The sequence below is a fragment of the Euphorbia lathyris genome, chromosome 9 (assembly GCF_963576675.1).
Source record: "Euphorbia lathyris chromosome 9, ddEupLath1.1, whole genome shotgun sequence".
Lineage (NCBI taxonomy): Eukaryota > Viridiplantae > Streptophyta > Magnoliopsida > Malpighiales > Euphorbiaceae > Euphorbia > Euphorbia lathyris.
This window is the reverse complement of record NC_088918.1, coordinates 58,079,159-58,096,675: the sequence shown is the minus strand read 5'-3', so window position 1 is coordinate 58,096,675 and position 17,517 is coordinate 58,079,159. Positions and strand designations below refer to the sequence as shown.

Here is a 17,517-nt window from a genome sequence, read left to right as displayed (position 1 = left end):
CACCTAAGATCAATTTTACCCCTAACGTCTAAAATGGTGCAATTTTATCCATCGGATAAATTATTCATCAAATTGTCTTCTCGATCATGAATTTTGTAATTAAAAACAATAAAAGAGAATGAGGTTAATAATGATTAAAAATTATATTTTTGAAGGAGAATGATGTTTAAGGAAAAAAATTAAAATGAGATAAAAAGTGATGAGAGGGAGATTCAAACATAGGACCAATTGGATGTAGAGATTCCTTTAACTATCACTACAACCAACTATGCAAACTTAGTTTTATGTCATATAATCACATTCTACATTATAAGTACTAATTTTAACTATTTTGGGGGGCTGCTCGGGACTGAACCACTATTCGTCAAGGGTATTCCGGAGGGTCGGAGGGTCGGGAGACCCTCCTCTACCCCCCTAGCTCCGCCCCTGGTCGGAGGGTTGGCCGATCCTCCCCGCCCCCCACTGGCTCCGCCCCTGGTGTGAGATGTATTTAATATTTATGAACCATGTGAAATTGGTTTCCTTATTTCTTCTGCTAGAAAATAGACTAGGGTTAGTTAAATAAAACTCATGTTTGGTGTTAATACGTACACATGTTTGCTATCTCTATTTCTATTTTCTATACATCAAATCCTCTTTTTTCTCCAACACACTACACTATTTATAACATCAAAAAGAATATTCGTTACTTTATTTCATTCTATATAACACTTTTATTAATATTTTATTATTTTGTACACATTATTATTATTATCATTATCAATAATTTATAATAAAAATTAATTCGAGAGCTAATTAAAAAATACCACAGAACGAGGATATCTTTCCCCATCCTGCCCCAACCCTATCATGAAAGACAAAATTATTCTCATTCCCGTCTCATGGAAATTCTTATCAGGATTTTCTGTCTCGTTAAGGTGGGTCACCAATGCGGATGGGGAATCCCCACCCCATTTACATCCCTAGCCAAAATTAATATTGCAAAAGCCTAAAATAAAACGAAACTAATGAATTAAAACCATAAAAAAATTCGGTGTAGCAAGAATGTAAAAAACAGATTTTATAAACAAATTTTATAAAAAAAAAATTAACTAAAGAATATATTTAGTATTTGGTGTATAGCCAAATTCAACTATTTTTAGTTGAAGTTGACACACGACAATTAGGCTTGCAGTGTTGACGGTGGTTGGAGTGCCAACGACCGCCAATTTACATCTCCATCCCTCAAATTGGTGAGGGTTGGAGATGCCCTCACAAGTGCCTAATTGCATTTAAAATTGTCAAAGATTAATAAAACTTTCTTGTATTTGTCACTGCAATAACTGTCATTTTTCCATTTCCTTCTTTCTTTCTTTCTTCTGCTGTCCTTTTCTTTTTATTTATTAACCCTAGTCTATTTGATCCACATTACCAATTTGATCATTGATAATTATCAATAGAAAATTTCAAGAATTAAATTTATTTAATAATATATTTACTATGAAATCATATTTTTTTATTTTTTAAAATTATTAATTTGGAATCTCTCTCTAAATATTGTCTTATTCTCTCCTAACAATTTTTTTTATAGAAATTGGGATGAGACAGAACTTGGGCGGGATAAGCACCCATGGTCTAAATACTGACAAACCCACAATATATTAATAAAAGAAAAAAGTGAGTGTTTGAACAAGAGAAGAGGAAGGAGAACAAAAAAAAAAGGGGAGGAGAAAAGATAGGAAAAGTCAAGAAAAACGCAAGTGTGAAATACTACAAATGTTATCATTGATAAATTGTGGCAAAAAGCAGGAGCTGAAGGCCACCAATTGCTCACTGAGGAAGAGACTCCAAACTTTGCCAATGCATCAGCAACTCTATTTCCTTCCCTAAAGATGTGTGATAACACATAATAATTTCAGAACTAAAAAGTTGAAGAATTAAAATTATTTAGAATACCATTAAGTTTTGGAATTTTTTTTATTTTGAGGTTCATTAAAATTTGACAATATCAATCTAAAAGTTAAAATTTGTAAATTGAATTTTTTTAAGCATATGTTTTAACAAAAAAAAATAAAAAATAAAAATCACATACACTTATCTGCAAATTAGTAAATTCATATAAGTTTTTTTTTTTTTGAAATTAACGCTTTAATAAAATACATCGGATAAATTGAAAAAGAAATTAGAAAAAAGAAAGAGAAATTTAGGTTTATTAAGCATAAATTTGTAAGAGGATTATATGCAGGGAAAGATCATGATTTCTGGAGATGTTCTTTGGTGATAAGATGTGCTCTCCATATACAATTTTTTTGTTATAGAGTTTTTGATGGGGTAAGATAATGAGCAATTCAGTAAATTCTATCAAATTTTAAAGTATTGAATTTTTTTTATGTTTCTCAACCCTAGTTTGATTTGATTAACGGTCAAAATTCATAGCCTTATCATTTTTTTTTGGCTAAATTCAATCATTGGGGCATCAAAACCTTGAATTAGTATTATTTTCGAATTAATTTGTATTTTCGTTTTTCTAATTATGATTTTATTTTCTATTCTATTTATGATTTTAATTTAGGATTTTGCTTATTTAAAGGTTTGTTATCATTGTAAGGAGACGACTTATGAATTAATAACATTATTATAAATGAAATTGTGAGTTTCAAATTTCCAAAGTTCTTGTGAATTCTGAAAGTTTTTAGTAGGATATTCCCGTATATAATCAATTATTAGCTACGAAAGGTGTTCTAGTTATTCATATTTTCCTCATGTTCCTTTTTTCGTTGGTTGATTTTTCATCAACTTGTATTTTTTTTATCCTTGGTATATGATGTGATCCAAATGCAAACAACTTGAGTCCCTTATTATTTGATAGACTAGTAATTCACGCAAGCAACTGGTGGCCTATCTAATAAAGGCCTAGCCTAGGAATTGACCAATAAAGTAAAAACCATACTAGTAAATATTACTAAAATCACATACCTAATCTGCTGCATCATCATAACATATTTCTTGACCCGACAATTTCGTATTCGAGTCGTGTCCTTTTTGGATTCGTATTAAAAAGAGTAAACCCAAACTCAATCCAAAACTTTCGTATCACAATTGTATTAACCTGTTCGGGTTAGTATCGATTTCGTGTCGTGTTTTCAGGTTACATGTACTTTTGTTATGTATATATATTAACGACAACTTTTAAAAATATAAGAAGTATGATACTATTTTTAAATACTTTATGTCACTTTTAGATTAATATCTTAATATTAACAATTGAAAAGTCAGTTAATATCATGTTAGGGAGCATATACTATGTTTATAACAAGTCAGGAGTTTTGAATCATATTTGCAAGTAATAATTATAATTTTATTATCTTTATTAATAAAATGACATATAAAAATACGAGAGAATATAACAATAATTTTAAATATTCGTGTCATTCGTATCGTTTTCAGGTTAGCACATCAACCCTAACCCAACCCAACCCAAAAAATAACACATTACATACTAAGTTAAATCCAAACATTAAAATTGAATATCAATTTTGTATCATATCATCGGACCTTCGTATATACTTTTGCCACCTCTACATATGTCTCTCCTCACAACCATAACATAAATGTGACTATAAGAAATACATTTTATTTTATGTAATTTCTATAAATAGGAGATTGTTTTGAGCATGTTAAATATTAGTATCTTTAATTAGTGCATTGTAATGGAGAACATAATAACCTTACTATTAATCTCTCTTTCAAATCCTAAACCATTTCTCTTCTTCATTCTTTTCATGTCAATGCTTTTCCTTACTTTCCTTAAATTCCTCAACCTATCATCAACTCAACTTCCATTACCTCCCGGTCCAAAACCATGGCCTATCATTGGCTGCATTCCGACTATGCTTAAAAGCAAGCCTGCAGTCTTTCGATGGATTCACAATCTTATGAAAGAACTAAACACCGAAATTGTTTGTATCCGTCTAGGAGATGTTCATACGATAGTTGTGACATGTCCTAATCTTAGCTGCGAATTCTTAAAAGCTCAAGATTCTGTTTTCGCGAGCAGACCGATAAGCATGTCCACACGCATTACTAGCAATGGGTACTTGACAACAGTACTTGTTCCATTCGGAGAGCAATGGCAGAAAATGAAGAGAATTGTTGTATCTCAAATGCTTTCTCCTGCGAAACATAAGTTTTTCTACGCGAAAAGACTCGAAGAAGCTAACCACCTTGTTCGATATGTGTGCAACTTATGTAGAAAACCTGAAAACCATGGTTTAGTAAACATTAGATATGTTTCACAACACTATGCTGGAAATCTGACAAGGAATATAGTGTTGAGCAGGAGATCTTTTGGGAATAATTATGAAGAAGGACCTAGTTTTGAAGATGAAGAGCATGTTGGTGCAATTCTCAGTATCCTTGCTAATACATATTCATTTTGTGTTTCAGATTATTTTCCATGCTTGGTACCATTTGACTTTGGTAACCATGACAAGCTTATCAAGGAAGCTAACACCATTATGAACAAATATCAAGATCCCATTATTCAAGAAAGGTTTCAAAACTGGAGTAGCAGTGGTAATTATAAAGAAGTTGAGGACTTACTCGACATGTTTATTACATTAAAGGATGCTAATGGAAACCATTTACTTTCCAAACAAGAAATTCAAGCTCAAATAATTGTAATTCCTCGTAAATTTCATAACGTTGATCACATTTCACATTTTGGTACAATCTGTATTTTGTTATACTATGTACGACTTTGTAAGTGTTGGAAACGTGCCATAAAGCTGAAATTAGGTTTTAATAAATTCTGTTATTTTCTAAATTTCTTTTAACGTTATATTTACCTAGTCTTTTGGTGTTGTTAGTATCCCTAAAACTTAGGAATGTAATCAGAGTTTTAGTTAGATTCTAACTCTATTTAAAGAGTTACAGAATTAATAAAGAAACATTCTGCAGTTTTATAATTCCTATCTTCTTTCTTTTTTTCTTTCTTTCACGCAATATACAACAAATTGGTATCAGAGCTGTTCATCTTGAGGGATCTGTAAGTTGAGAAAAATACATATGGAGTTAGACACTTCATTCACAACAATTACACCACCAATTTCTGATGGTGTTAATTATGAAGCTTGGGCTATCAGGATGACTGTTCATCTTGAAGCACTAGATCTTTGGGAGGCCGTAGAGGAAGACTATGAAATTGCTCAACTACCACCAAATCCTACAATGGCGCAGCTAAAAAATCACAAAGAAAGAAAAACAAGAAAGTCTAAGGCAAAAGCAAGTCTCTTTTCTGATGTTTCAAGTGTAATATTCACAAGAATTATGAATCTGCAGTCTGCTAAGGATATTTGGGATTATCTCAAAACTGAATATCAAGGCAGTACAAGAGTCAAAGGCATGCAAGTACTCAATCTAATTAGAGAATTTGAGATGCAGAGCATGAAGGAGGCAGATACCATAAAAGACTATGTTGACAAGTTGTTAAGCATAGTAAACAAGGTACGACTTCTTGGTAAGGATTTTCCTGATGAAAGAATTGTTCAGAAAATACTTGTCACTGTACCTGAAAAATATGAATCCAAGATATCATCATTGGAGGAAATAAAAGACCTGTCAAGTATCTCCTTGGGAGAATTAGTGAATGCTTTGCAGGCCCAGGAGCAGAGAAGAATGATGAGACAAGAGGAGGAAGTACATGGTGCTTTTCATACCAAAGCACAAATATCTCGATACAAAGGCAAGAAAAATGACAAAAAGAAGCAGTACAAGAAAACAGAAGGCTCCAACAAACAACGAGAAACTTTTCCACCATGTCCACATTGCAAAAAATCAAATCACCCCGAAAAAAGATGTTGGTGGAGGCCTGATATCAAATGCAGAAAGTGTGGCAACATGGGACATGTGGAAAAGATATGCAAATCTCAGCAACACGAAGAGGCAAAAGTGACAACTGACCAATATGAAGAGGAGGAACTTTTTATTGCAACATGTTATGCTACAAACAACAGCTCCAGTGACTCTTGGCTCATAGACAGTGGTTGCACAAATCACATGACCAATGATGTAAAGCTCTTTAAGGAGCTTGACAAAGCTATTGTATCCAAGGTCAAAATTGGAAATGGTGATTTCATATCAGTTAAAGGAAAAGGAACAGTGGCTATAGAAAGTTTGTCAGGTTTGAAGCATATTACCGATGTATTATATGTTCCTGATGTTGACCAAAATTTGCTTAGTGTTTCACAGCTGGTTGAAAAAGGTTTTAAAGTCATATTTGAAGACAAGTGGTGCTTAATCAAAGATGCAAAAGGCAGAGATGTTTTCAAGGTGAAAAAAAGGGCTAAAAGTTATGCTTTGAATCTAATGGAGGAGGAGAAAATGTTTTTCTCAAAGACCATAAGCAACACTGAGTTATGGCACAAAAGGCTTGGTCACTACCATCATGGTGGACTTCTATACATGCAGAAACATGCTTTGGTGAGAGGCTTGCCATTGCTAAAAGATAAGCTAGCTGATTGTGTGGCTTGTCAATATGGCAAGCAAGTAAGAAAACCTTTTCCTCAAACAACTTGGAGAGCATCACACAAGCTTCAACTGGTTCACACAGATGTTGCAGGACCTCAACGGACTTCATCTTTAAATGGTAATAAATATTACATTACATTTATTGATGATTATACCAGATTTTGTTGGATTTATTTCTTCAAGTGCAAATCTGAGGTTGCTAATATATTTTGGAAATATAAAGCATTAGTGGAGAATCAAAGTGGTTGTAGGTTGCGCATAATCAGATCGGATAATGGGACAGAATATACAAATAAGACATTTGACAAATTCTGTGAGGAAGCTGGCATTGAACATCAGCTCACTGCTCCTTATACTCCACAACAGAATGGTGTGAGTGAGAGAAAAAATAGAAGTATCATGGAGATGACCAGGTGCATGCTACATGAGAAAGAACTACCAAAAAGTTTATGGGCAGAAGCTGCAAACACCTCAGTATTTCTACTGAATAGGCTGCCAACAAGAGTTCTGAAGCATAAGACACCGTTTGAAGCATGGTTTGGTTACAAGCCAGATTTACATAATATAAAAACTTTTGGTTGTGTCTGTTTTTCTTATATTCCACAGGTCAAAAGAGATAAACTTGACAAAAAGGCAGAACCTGGAGTTTTTATTAGATACAGTGGTCTTAGCAAAGCTTATAGAATTTATCAGCCCCAAAATGGAAAAATTATTGTGAGTAGAGATGTAAACTTCATGGAAGAAAAGCAATGGAATTGGGAAGAGCAAATTGAAAAGGAATTTTCAAAGTTCCAACAACAATTTGATGATGATGTTGATGATGTTCCAGTTAGAGGTACAAGACTCTTGTCTGAAATTTATGAACGAAGTAACATTGCCATCTTAGAACCTGCAAAATTTACAGAAGCTGAAAAAGATGACAAGTGGATTGATGCTATGAAAGAAGAGTTGAGGATGATCGAAAAGAATGACACATGGGAATTGGTGGATAGACCGCAACACAAACAATCGATAGGCGTCAAATGGGTTTATAGAACCAAACTCAATCCAGATGGTTCTGTAAACAAATACAAGGCCAGATTGGTAGTGAAGGGTTATGCACAAGTGTTTGGTGTGGACTTCTCAGAAACATTTGCTCCAGTAGCTCGACTTGACACAATCAGAATGTTATTGGCATTAATTGCACAAAAGGGCTGGAAAGTTTACCATTTAGATGTGAAGTCTGCTTTTTTAAATGGTTACTTACAGGAGGAGATATTTATAGAACAGCCAGAAGGATTTCAAGTTAAGGGACAGGAGGAGAAAGTCTACAAGCTAAAAAAGGCATTGTATGGTCTTAAACAGGCTCCTAGGGCCTGGTACAGCAGGATCAATGATCATCTTCATAATCTTGGATTTATCAAAAGTCCAAGTGAGGCTACCTTGTATGTGAGGCAGACAGATTCTAATCTAACCATAGTTTCTGTTTATGTTGATGATTTGCTTGTCATAGGTAATGATGAGAAGTTGATAAACCAATTTAAAGATGAAATGCTCCAAGTATTTGAAATGACAGGCCTAGGATTGATGACATTTTTCCTGGGAATGGAGGTGAAACAAGATGATGATGGAGTTTTCATCTGCCAAAAGAAATATGCAGGAGAAATACTCAAAAAATTCCATATGGAGGATTGCAAAAGAACGACAACTCCAATGAACAACAAGGAGAAATTTAGCAAGGATGATGGAGCTGATAAAGTTGATGAGCATCATTATAGAAGCTTAATTGGTTGCTTAATGTACCTTACTGCAACCAGACCAGATATTATGTTTGCAGTAAGTATACTTTCAAGATTCATGCACTGTGCTAGTGAAATTCATCTTCAAGCTGCTAAAAGAATTGTTAGATATGTCAAAGGCACTAAAGATTATGGTATTAAGTACAGCTACTGCCAGAATTTCTTATTTCAAGGGTATTCTGATAGTGATTGGGGAGGCTCAGTTGATGATTTGAGAAGCACAACAGGTTATTGTTTCAGTTTTGGATCCGGTGTATTTTCATGGTGTTCGAAGAAGCAAAATATGGTGGCTCAAAGTACAGCAGAAGCTGAGTATGTGGCAGCTGCTACTGCTGTAAATCAAGCAATTTGGTTCAGAAAGATACTTGGAGATATACAAATGGAGCAAAATGATCCAACAAAGATTTATGTTGATAATCAGGCTGCAATTTCAATTTCGAATGATCCTGTTTCTCATAACACAACGAAGCACTTTAAGATTAATTTATTTTTTTTGAGAGAAGTGCAAAGAGAAGGTGAAGTTAAACTACTGTATTGCAGCAGTGATGATCAAAAAGCAGATATTTTAACAAAGGCTCTTCCAAGAGGCAGATTTGAAGGTTTGAGAATTCAACTTGGCATATGCAGCTATTAAGGCAAGGAGGAGTGTTGGAAACGTGCCATAAAGCTGAAATTAGGTTTTAATAAATTCTGTTATTTTCTAAATTTATTTTAACGTTATATTTACCTAGTCTTTTGGTGCTGTTAGTATCCCTAAAACTTAGGAATGTAATCAGAGTTTTAGTTAGATTCTAACTCTATTTAAAGAGTTACAGAATTAATAAAGAAACATTCTGCAGTTTTATAATTCCTATCTTCTTTCTTTTTTTCTTTCTTTCACGCAATATACAACAGTAAGTCATCCCACACTATGGTATATAGCAGGTAAAAATGACTGGTCAACGCGAAGTTAACGTTACACACACGTTAGTATTTTGACCTGTCAAAAATTCAAAAATTGACCCACGGAATTTGAAATTACTTTTTATGCCCTTCTTCCTTCTACAACTATGGTATAACAGGGAAAAATGACAGCTCAATACGAAGTTAACGTTACAGACACGTTAGCAGTTTGACCTGTCAAAAATTGACCCACCTAATATGAAATTACTTTTTATGCCCTTTTTCCTTCTACAACTCTACATTTCTCTCTTTAAAAGCAGCCCCACTCCTTTCACTATCTTTTCCTTTCTCCCTCTACCTCCACTCTCTCTGCCATAGTTTGAAGTTACCTGTAAAATCGTATCTATTAGGACACAAAATGAAATTGTGAAACGAGATAACGTTCTACACCACATATGAAATTTGTCCGGCTTTCTTCTATTAAATCCATTCAACAATTATAATTCTAATACTATAGAATTTGCAGGAAATAATGGTGGCAATAGTCGATAATCCCTCAAATGTTGTGGAATGGGCAGTAGCAGAGATGCCGAACCAACCAAAAATAATGGAAAAAGCTGTAGAAGAATTAGATAAAGTAGTCGGAAAAGAGAGACTTGTTGAAGAATCAGATTTGTCCGAGTTGAATTACATAAAAGCATGTGCAAGAGAAGCCTTCTGTCTCCACCCAATAGTTCCATTCAATCTACCTCATGTTTCCATGGCTGATACAACAGTTGGAAACTACTTTATCCCTAAAGGTAGCCATGTCTTGCTGAGTCGTGTGGGGTTAGGACGAAACCTTAAAGTTTGGGATGAACCTGAGATGTTCAAGCCTGAGAGGCATTTGAATGGATGTGATCAAGTTACGTTAACTAGGTCCAATTTGAGATTTATCTCATTTAGCACAGGAAAGAGAGGATGCCCTGGCGCTGCAATGGGAACTTCCATTACTTTGATGTTGTTTGCAAGGCTTCTTCAAGGATTTAGTTGGAAAATACCTTCTAATCAACAAAACATTGATTTATCTGAGTCTTTCCATAGTTTGGCCCTTGCTAAGCCTTTGGTTGCATCAGCAATTCCTCGTTTGCCACATCATCTTTACCTTACTTAATCAAGCCATCATTTTCTTTTTTTTTGGTTAGACAAAGAAGGCAAGAAGCCCAGAACAACCACGGGAGAAACAGAACCCAAGAACAAATTACATCCTTACAACTCTACTATGGACAGAACCCCTGTGATCATCTGAGAGGATTTCCTGGAAGCCTGCAGGAGGCGCACCAAACTCATGGTGACCCAAAGAACAAGAACCTGCGAAGTTCGCCAACCAGTCAGCCGCTCTATTCCCTTCCCTAAACACATGGACAAACCGAATATCCCAATCCCTGTCACGAAGAGAGATACATCTGTAAATAAGCCAGGAGAACGGATGATGAATTGCAACCATGTCCGTCATGAAGTGCAGCACCACTTTAGAGTCGATCTCAATCACCACCTTTTTAAGGCCCTTCTCCCAGGCTAAGAGTAGACCAAAGTAAAGGCCCCAAAGTTCAGCGATAGTAGAAGTACAGAAGCCAATATTCAGTCCAAACCCACCGCCCCAACATCCATTCATATCTCTTATAAGTCCCCCCGCAGAGGCCATCCCCGGGTTACCTTTACAAGCCCCGTCAGTATTTAGCTTCCACCAACCCGCAACCAGAGGTTCCCAATGAATCCAAACCAATTTAGGCACCAGCATAGAACTGGCACACAACATCTCCTGAGCTTTCAAAAAATCATTGCAAAGTTTCAACACATTGTCAATATTAACAACCACAATCGAGTACCCTTTGAAAATAAAGTCATTGCGCCCTTTCCATAACCCCCAAACTGCAAAACCAAAAAATATTGACCAAGGAATATTCTTATAGACTAAGGGGCAGTTCAAGTTTTCTAAAAGCCAAGCATGAAGATCAACAGTAAAGAAATTATGCTAGAAGCTGTGAGGTATAACAGAACACCAAAAGCGATGAGCAACCGCACAGTCATGGAACAGATGTAGCAGATTCTCTGGGACAAGACAGCGAGGGAAAGAAGCATCCAAGGACAAATGATGTCTCACTCTATTCACGTTACAAAGAATCGCATTGTGAGAAGCTTGCGAAAAAAACATTTAATTTTCTCCGGGAGGTTAAGTTTCCAAATCACGCTCCAGATAGGCCGAGGGTTACTAGTGTCTTCACTCCCAATTATCTCATAACCCGTGTTGACTTCATAACTGCCAGAGGAGCATTGAGGCCAGTACCAGCAATCACTAATAGGGTTGTCCGGACAAACAACAAAGGCAGCGATTCGGAGCATGTTAGATGCACTCACGAAATGTGAAAAGACCGACCAAAGCCACGAGTTGTTCTCGCTGTCCCAATAATCAGAGACCGTAGCAGTCATCATCTCATCAGGGAGAGGAATAATCGCAACAGAACTTAGATTAACGTCACCGCACCAGCAATCCTGCCAAAACAAGGTATCCCTGCCATTAAAAATGATTCGACCCACTCCTTTCTTTATCACACAGCTGCCCGCCACAATGCTTTTCCAAGTGGATGAATGGGAAGGATTCGCTTGGAACTTATTAAGGCCAACCCTCTGACCGCAGTATTTAGCATGAAGAACCTGAGCCCAGAGCGAGTCATTATCCACAAGGATTTTCCAACTAAGCTTTCCAATCATTGCTAAGTTGAAGCGCCGCATACTCTTAATGCCAAGGCCTCCATTGGCTTTTCTCAAACCAGTAGTACCCCAATTTACAAGATGAATTCGACGTTGGCCTCCTTGAGAGCCCCAAAGAAACCCCCGGTTACAAGCATCAATTTTGTTGCAAATACTTTTAGGGAGGAGAGTGGTCTGCATAGAGTAACTAGGAATAGCTGAGATTACCGATTTGACAAGGGTGAGGCGACCGGAAAAGTTCAGACACTTTTCTTTCCACCCGGCAAGTTTAGAATGCACTCGATCAATCACGTGCTTGTAAGTTTCCTTAGATACACGTTTGTGGAGGAGGGGCATTCCCAAGTACATACCCAGATCATTAGTTTGGGAGAACCCGAGAATATCACAAATGCCTCTGCTAGTAACATTTGAGACATTAGAGGAAAAGAAGACTCTTGACTTTTGCGGACTGATTTTTTGCCCTGAGCTGGCACAAAACCGATGAAGAACATCTCTGATTACGAGAGCTTGGTTCACATTAGCTTTAGCCAAAAGAACTATATCATCCGCGAAGAAGATGTGAGATAACAGAGGGCCTCCGCGGGAGAGAGCAATAGGGTGCCATGCCTTATCCCGGATCGCATCAGAAATAAGATGATTAAGCCTTTCGAGGCAGAGCACAAACAAGTAACGGGATAGGGGGTCTCCCTGTCTAAGGCCACGAGAAGGATTGAATCCCTGAAGTTGCTCCCCGTTCCACAGAACACGCATGCGAGACCCTGAAACACAGTTCATAATAAGATCAGTTAACTGCCTATTCAAACCCATCACATTGAGGGTATCTCTAAGAAAGTCCCACGAGATTCTAGCATACACCTTCTCGAGGTCAAGTTTCATGACCATGAAACCCTTTCTACCTTTCTTCTTTTTAAACGAGTGGAGCACTTCCTGAAGAAGAGTAATGTTATCTGAAATCTGACGCCCGGGGACAAAGCTTCTTTGCATAGGACTAACAACAGTGCGGAGGTACGGCTTGAGCCTATTAACAATACACTTAGTGATAGTCTTATATAACACATTGCAGAGACTGATGGGTCTAAACTGAGAGATCAATTCCGGATTAGAAATTTTAGGGATGGTGGTGAGCAATGTGTTATTCCACCCTAAAGGGATAGACCCTGAAGAAAGAGCCAAACAAACAGCTTCACAGACCTGATTCCCAACCGAGGCCCACAACTTCTGAAAGAACCCGGCTTGGAAGCCATCAGGACCAGGCGCTTTGAGAGGGCTCATATCAAAAAGAGACAACCGAACTTCATCAGGGGTAAAAGATTTTGAAAGGTTAGCAACAGCCGTGCTAGGGAGAGCAGGGAACGTACTACAAGAAGTCAAAATAGGCCGAGAGTCCAGTTCTTCAGTGTAAAGATGTTCAAAATAATTTGAGACCATTTCTTTAAGCTTAGAAGCATCCCAAACCCAAATCCCAGCATCATTTCTAAGTCCCTTAATCTTGTTCCTGCGTCGACGGATAAGAGTAGATGTGTGAAAGAAAGATGTGTTTTTATCCCCAAAGCACAACCACTTCACGCGTGACTTCTGATACCAAAGAACTTCCTCTTGCAATAAAGTAATGTCAAGCTCCCTCACGAGTCTAGCTTCTAACCGAATCATCCCCCCTATGATCCGATCACTAAGGCACTTTTGAACACCTGCAAGGCGCCGCAGTAAACTTCTCTTCCTAGAGAAGATATTCCCAAACGTCTCTTTGTTCCAACTCTGAAGCTTAGGAATCAATTTCTGAAGACTATCGCCAATTCTCACTGATCCATCCCAGACCGAGCTGAAGAAATGTCTGAAGTTTTCATGGTTGAGCCAAGCAGCTTCAAATCTGAAGGGCTTATTGCTAGGACCCAACTTCTTAAGGCGGAGACTCACAGATATAGGTGCGTGGTCGGAATGGTTCCTTGGAAGATGCCGAACAAAGGCCTCTGGGAACAAATTACGAAACGAAGTATCACATAAAGCACGGTCAAGTCGACAAGCAATACGGGTACGAGGAGAAGAGCCCCTGAACCAAGTAAAACACGGGCCCGAGAAACCCATATCCACAAAATTCATATCATTAATCCAGTTAGAGAAACGGGTACACCGATCAAGAACACTCGAGGACCCACCTTGTTTCTCGTTCATAGACTTAATGCAGTTAAAGTCTCCAACAACAATCTAAGGACCCAACACACTGGCTTTCAGGGTGATCATTTCAGACATAAAAGTGCGTTTGAAAGTAAGTTGGGGACGAACATAAGCAAAGGTGGCAAAGAACGAGGAACCATGCAAAGGACCCCCCACACAAGTAATTCGAGTATGCAAAAACTGTCTATTTTTAGCAAGAACGGTAATTCTGTACTTAGCTGAGTTCCAAAAGACCTAGATACCACCACTAAAACCTTCTGTATCTACCACATCCACATTCGAAAAATTCAATTTCTTCCTCAGGTCCTCCGCCCGCGAAAAGGGAAGACGAGGTTCAAGGAGAGCTAACACATCCGGCTTGTGCACAGACAACAAATGACGCAGAGCCCGGTGAAACTCATTACCACCGGCTCCGAAGCAATTCCAAGAGATAATCATTAATATAAAGAAAAAGAGAAACAAAAAACAGCAAGGAAAGCTATTGCTTTTGCACAACAGAGGACTGACCTCCTTCAACTGCAATCATATTCAAGTGTTTAGATAGAAGAGGTTCTAAAGAAACATTACCAGCTCTACTTCGCTTATTGCTGCCTGGAGAGCCATCAGGATTACGACCATTCTCCTTGCCCCTGTAGGCTTTGTCGACATCCATAGAGGCATCTCATCACACAGATCCTCAAAGATATTATGGGAGCTAAGGTCACGAAAGCCAGGGGGGCCTCTAAAAGAAGGTTTAGGAGCCGCCACACCACTAGACTTAGAGGCACCGAAAGTAAACTCCTTGTTGATGTTTCCATTTCCAAGATCGACACCTTTGTTTTTCACCTCCCTGGAACCATTCTTTTTGTATTGCACTTGGCCTTGTGGGGTATGATTAGAAGGGGCGAAAGTGGGGCTTGGGTTCTTCTCAGAGGCAGCAACTTGTTTAGGAACTCGGGGTGTGTATTTCCGTTTGGGCACTATCATCCACTCACCATAGGTCGACTCTTTATGAGAAACCTGATTCATAACAGACTCAGCTGCAGTGTCATGTTCATCCTTCCCCATTCCTACCTCCAAAACAGCACTAACGGATTCACTAGAAGTCGGGGCAGTACTAGGCGAAACTGAAGCTTGAGGTATCACGTCTGTACTCTTCAAGATACTCAAATTTGGGCATTCCTCTCTTATATGTCCGTATCGACCACAATTGGTGCAAGCAACATACAACCCCTCGTACTCGATATGATAGACACTGCCATTTAAACGAAATTAAGCAGTTAGAGGCTTGGATAGGTCGATTTCAACTCCAACTCTCGCAAATTTCCCTCTTGCTTTCCCCGCTGTATTCCTATCCACTCTTATAGTTTTCCCAAACGAGTTACCTATCAACATTAGACAATCTTCATCGTAGTACTGCAAGGGAAGCTCGGGGAACCTGGCCCACACAAGTGTCGACGCAACTGTAGCTTCAGATGGAACAAAGGTAGGAGACCAATTACGAACGGTTAAATAGTGACCTTGAACCATCCAGGTCCGTCACGGACAACCTGCTCTCTATCCATAGGATTCTGAAATTTGACCAAATGAAACCCGTGGCCTAGGTCCATCATATCCATCTTACCTTTTGGTTTCCAGATTTCCAAGGCTCTTGTACACAAGGCAATAAAGCCTACATTACGACCTAAAATCTTCACAATCAGAGCACTACTCCAAGCCTTCGACCATTCTTGGACCAAAGTAGGAGCAATAGTGATATTAGGAAAAAAGGGGTTACCTTCGTCAAAATCAATTTTGCCCATACCATTTGCTCTTAGGTCAATCGGGATTCTGGGTTGGTCTTCCATTGTTTCGTCGACGGCGGCATCTTTGTAGGACTTTGGTGAAGGTGGGCGACTCATTCGCGGCAAGCCTCCACCATCAGGTGGAACCAGGGGAGGGATGGCGGTGTGGTTCAGAGGAGGGGGCTGCTCGGAGGCGGCCATGACAGTAGAAAGAAGAAGGCAATGAAATTATAAAACTCAGTTGACAGTAATCACTAACCTCACTGACAAGAACAGACCTCCGAGACTCATCCGTCGGCGCTGACCGATGGCGGCTGCAACTTCAAACAGCCATAGTCGCCCAGGAATCGCCGCTTGAGGAGAGAAGAAAATCCCAGAGAAATTGCCCAGGAATAGCCGCTTAAGCCATCATTTTCTGAGCTGCTGCAATTGTATTGGTGGAACTCTACTCTAGATTTCTGCAACTCTTTCATCTCTAATCATCTTTTTTCTATACAACAATTTACCTTTGCTTAATATATTTTTCTTTCCTTTGTACGAATTCGAACCTTTTTCTATTTCTTTGAATAATATATTTTACTTTTGCTTAGGGGCGGATACTGGGGCCGGGGGCTCGGCCCCCTCCGGCCGCCGGAACTTCCATGGTAATGAGTAGTTTCGGTCCATGTAGTAATATTTCATTGTTTAAAGGTAGATGAAATGGTTAAAACACTTGCTTCTTTTAAATATTTTGGACCTATTAGGTACTCTCTAAATCCAAATTTCTAATTTTTTAGGCCTGTTAAGCATGTTTAAATCCAAATTTCTAATTCTTTTGACTTGTTAGGGCTCTATAAATCCAAATTTCTAATTTTTTTATAAATCCAAATTTCTATTTTTTTTTGCCTGGTAGACCATCTGAAATTAATTTTTTTTACATGTTCAGCCCTTGCTAAATCCAATTTTTTTTAACATGTTAGGACTATAGACGAAATCTAGCTTAATTTTGAGAAATTGTATATTAATACTTAACATTTGTTCTTGACCATTCAAATTATAACACACATATATACAAAAAAAAAAATTAAGCAAGTTCGATTTAGCAATTTTTTTTTTCTCGAACGCACGTGTAAAATCGACCTCCCAACCGAGTAGTCATGTATTCTCCACTGCTTTTGCTGCAAACCTAATTGAGATTTCTGACTTCGTCCTACCTTCCAGCCATTTATTTTATTTTATTTTATTTTATTTTTTTTGCCGATAGCTTAACCGTTACCATCTCCATTCTCTCCATATGATCATTTAGGTTTATTTGGTTGCTTATAAAAAAGAGTTAGAAATTGAAAACAACAACAAAAACTGAACAATTCTTATCTGTTGTAAAATACCCTAAAATTCGATAGTCAAATTTAATAGAAATTATAATGTAATTGAAATTTAAGGTTCAGTATTTGCAGATTAATTATCATTTTTTTTATAAGAAGTAAAAAATTTGAAAAAACCAATCAATTTTATAGATTTATTTTCTAATTTAATTAATACAATTGATAATAGTTTCTAAATTGATTCCATCTTTAACACAATAACTTAATTTAATATATAACACAAAATCTCTATTTTATACCTCTAGTTCATCAATTAAATTAAATGCCCAATTTCTCAATTCATATTTTCAATTTAACCAT

The 17,517-nt window shown here is 37.5% G+C and overlaps 1 protein-coding gene across 1 annotated transcript; it reads left to right on the top strand.

Moving 5' to 3' along the window:
• Positions 1-3,689: 3,689 nt before the first annotated feature.
• Positions 3,690-10,320, top strand: LOC136207384 (phenylalanine N-monooxygenase CYP79D16-like). Its single transcript, XM_065998651.1, has 2 exons — positions 3,690-4,658; positions 9,694-10,320. Exons 1-2 carry the CDS (start codon positions 3,690-3,692, stop codon positions 10,318-10,320), a joined length of 1,596 nt encoding a protein of 531 aa, XP_065854723.1.
• The last annotated feature ends 7,197 nt before the right edge of the window (positions 10,321-17,517 follow it).

What these genes read in the sequence shown, in the direction of transcription:
- LOC136207384 (XM_065998651.1), top strand. Translation starts at nt 3,690, where the DNA reads ATGGAGAACATAATAACCTTACTATTAATCTCTCTTTCAAATCCTAAA. An exon ending in AAATTCAAGCTCAAATAATT is followed by an intron (nt 4,659 to 9,693) that starts GTAATTCCTCGT and finishes TAGAATTTGCAG; the next exon opens with GAAATAATGGTGGCAATAGT.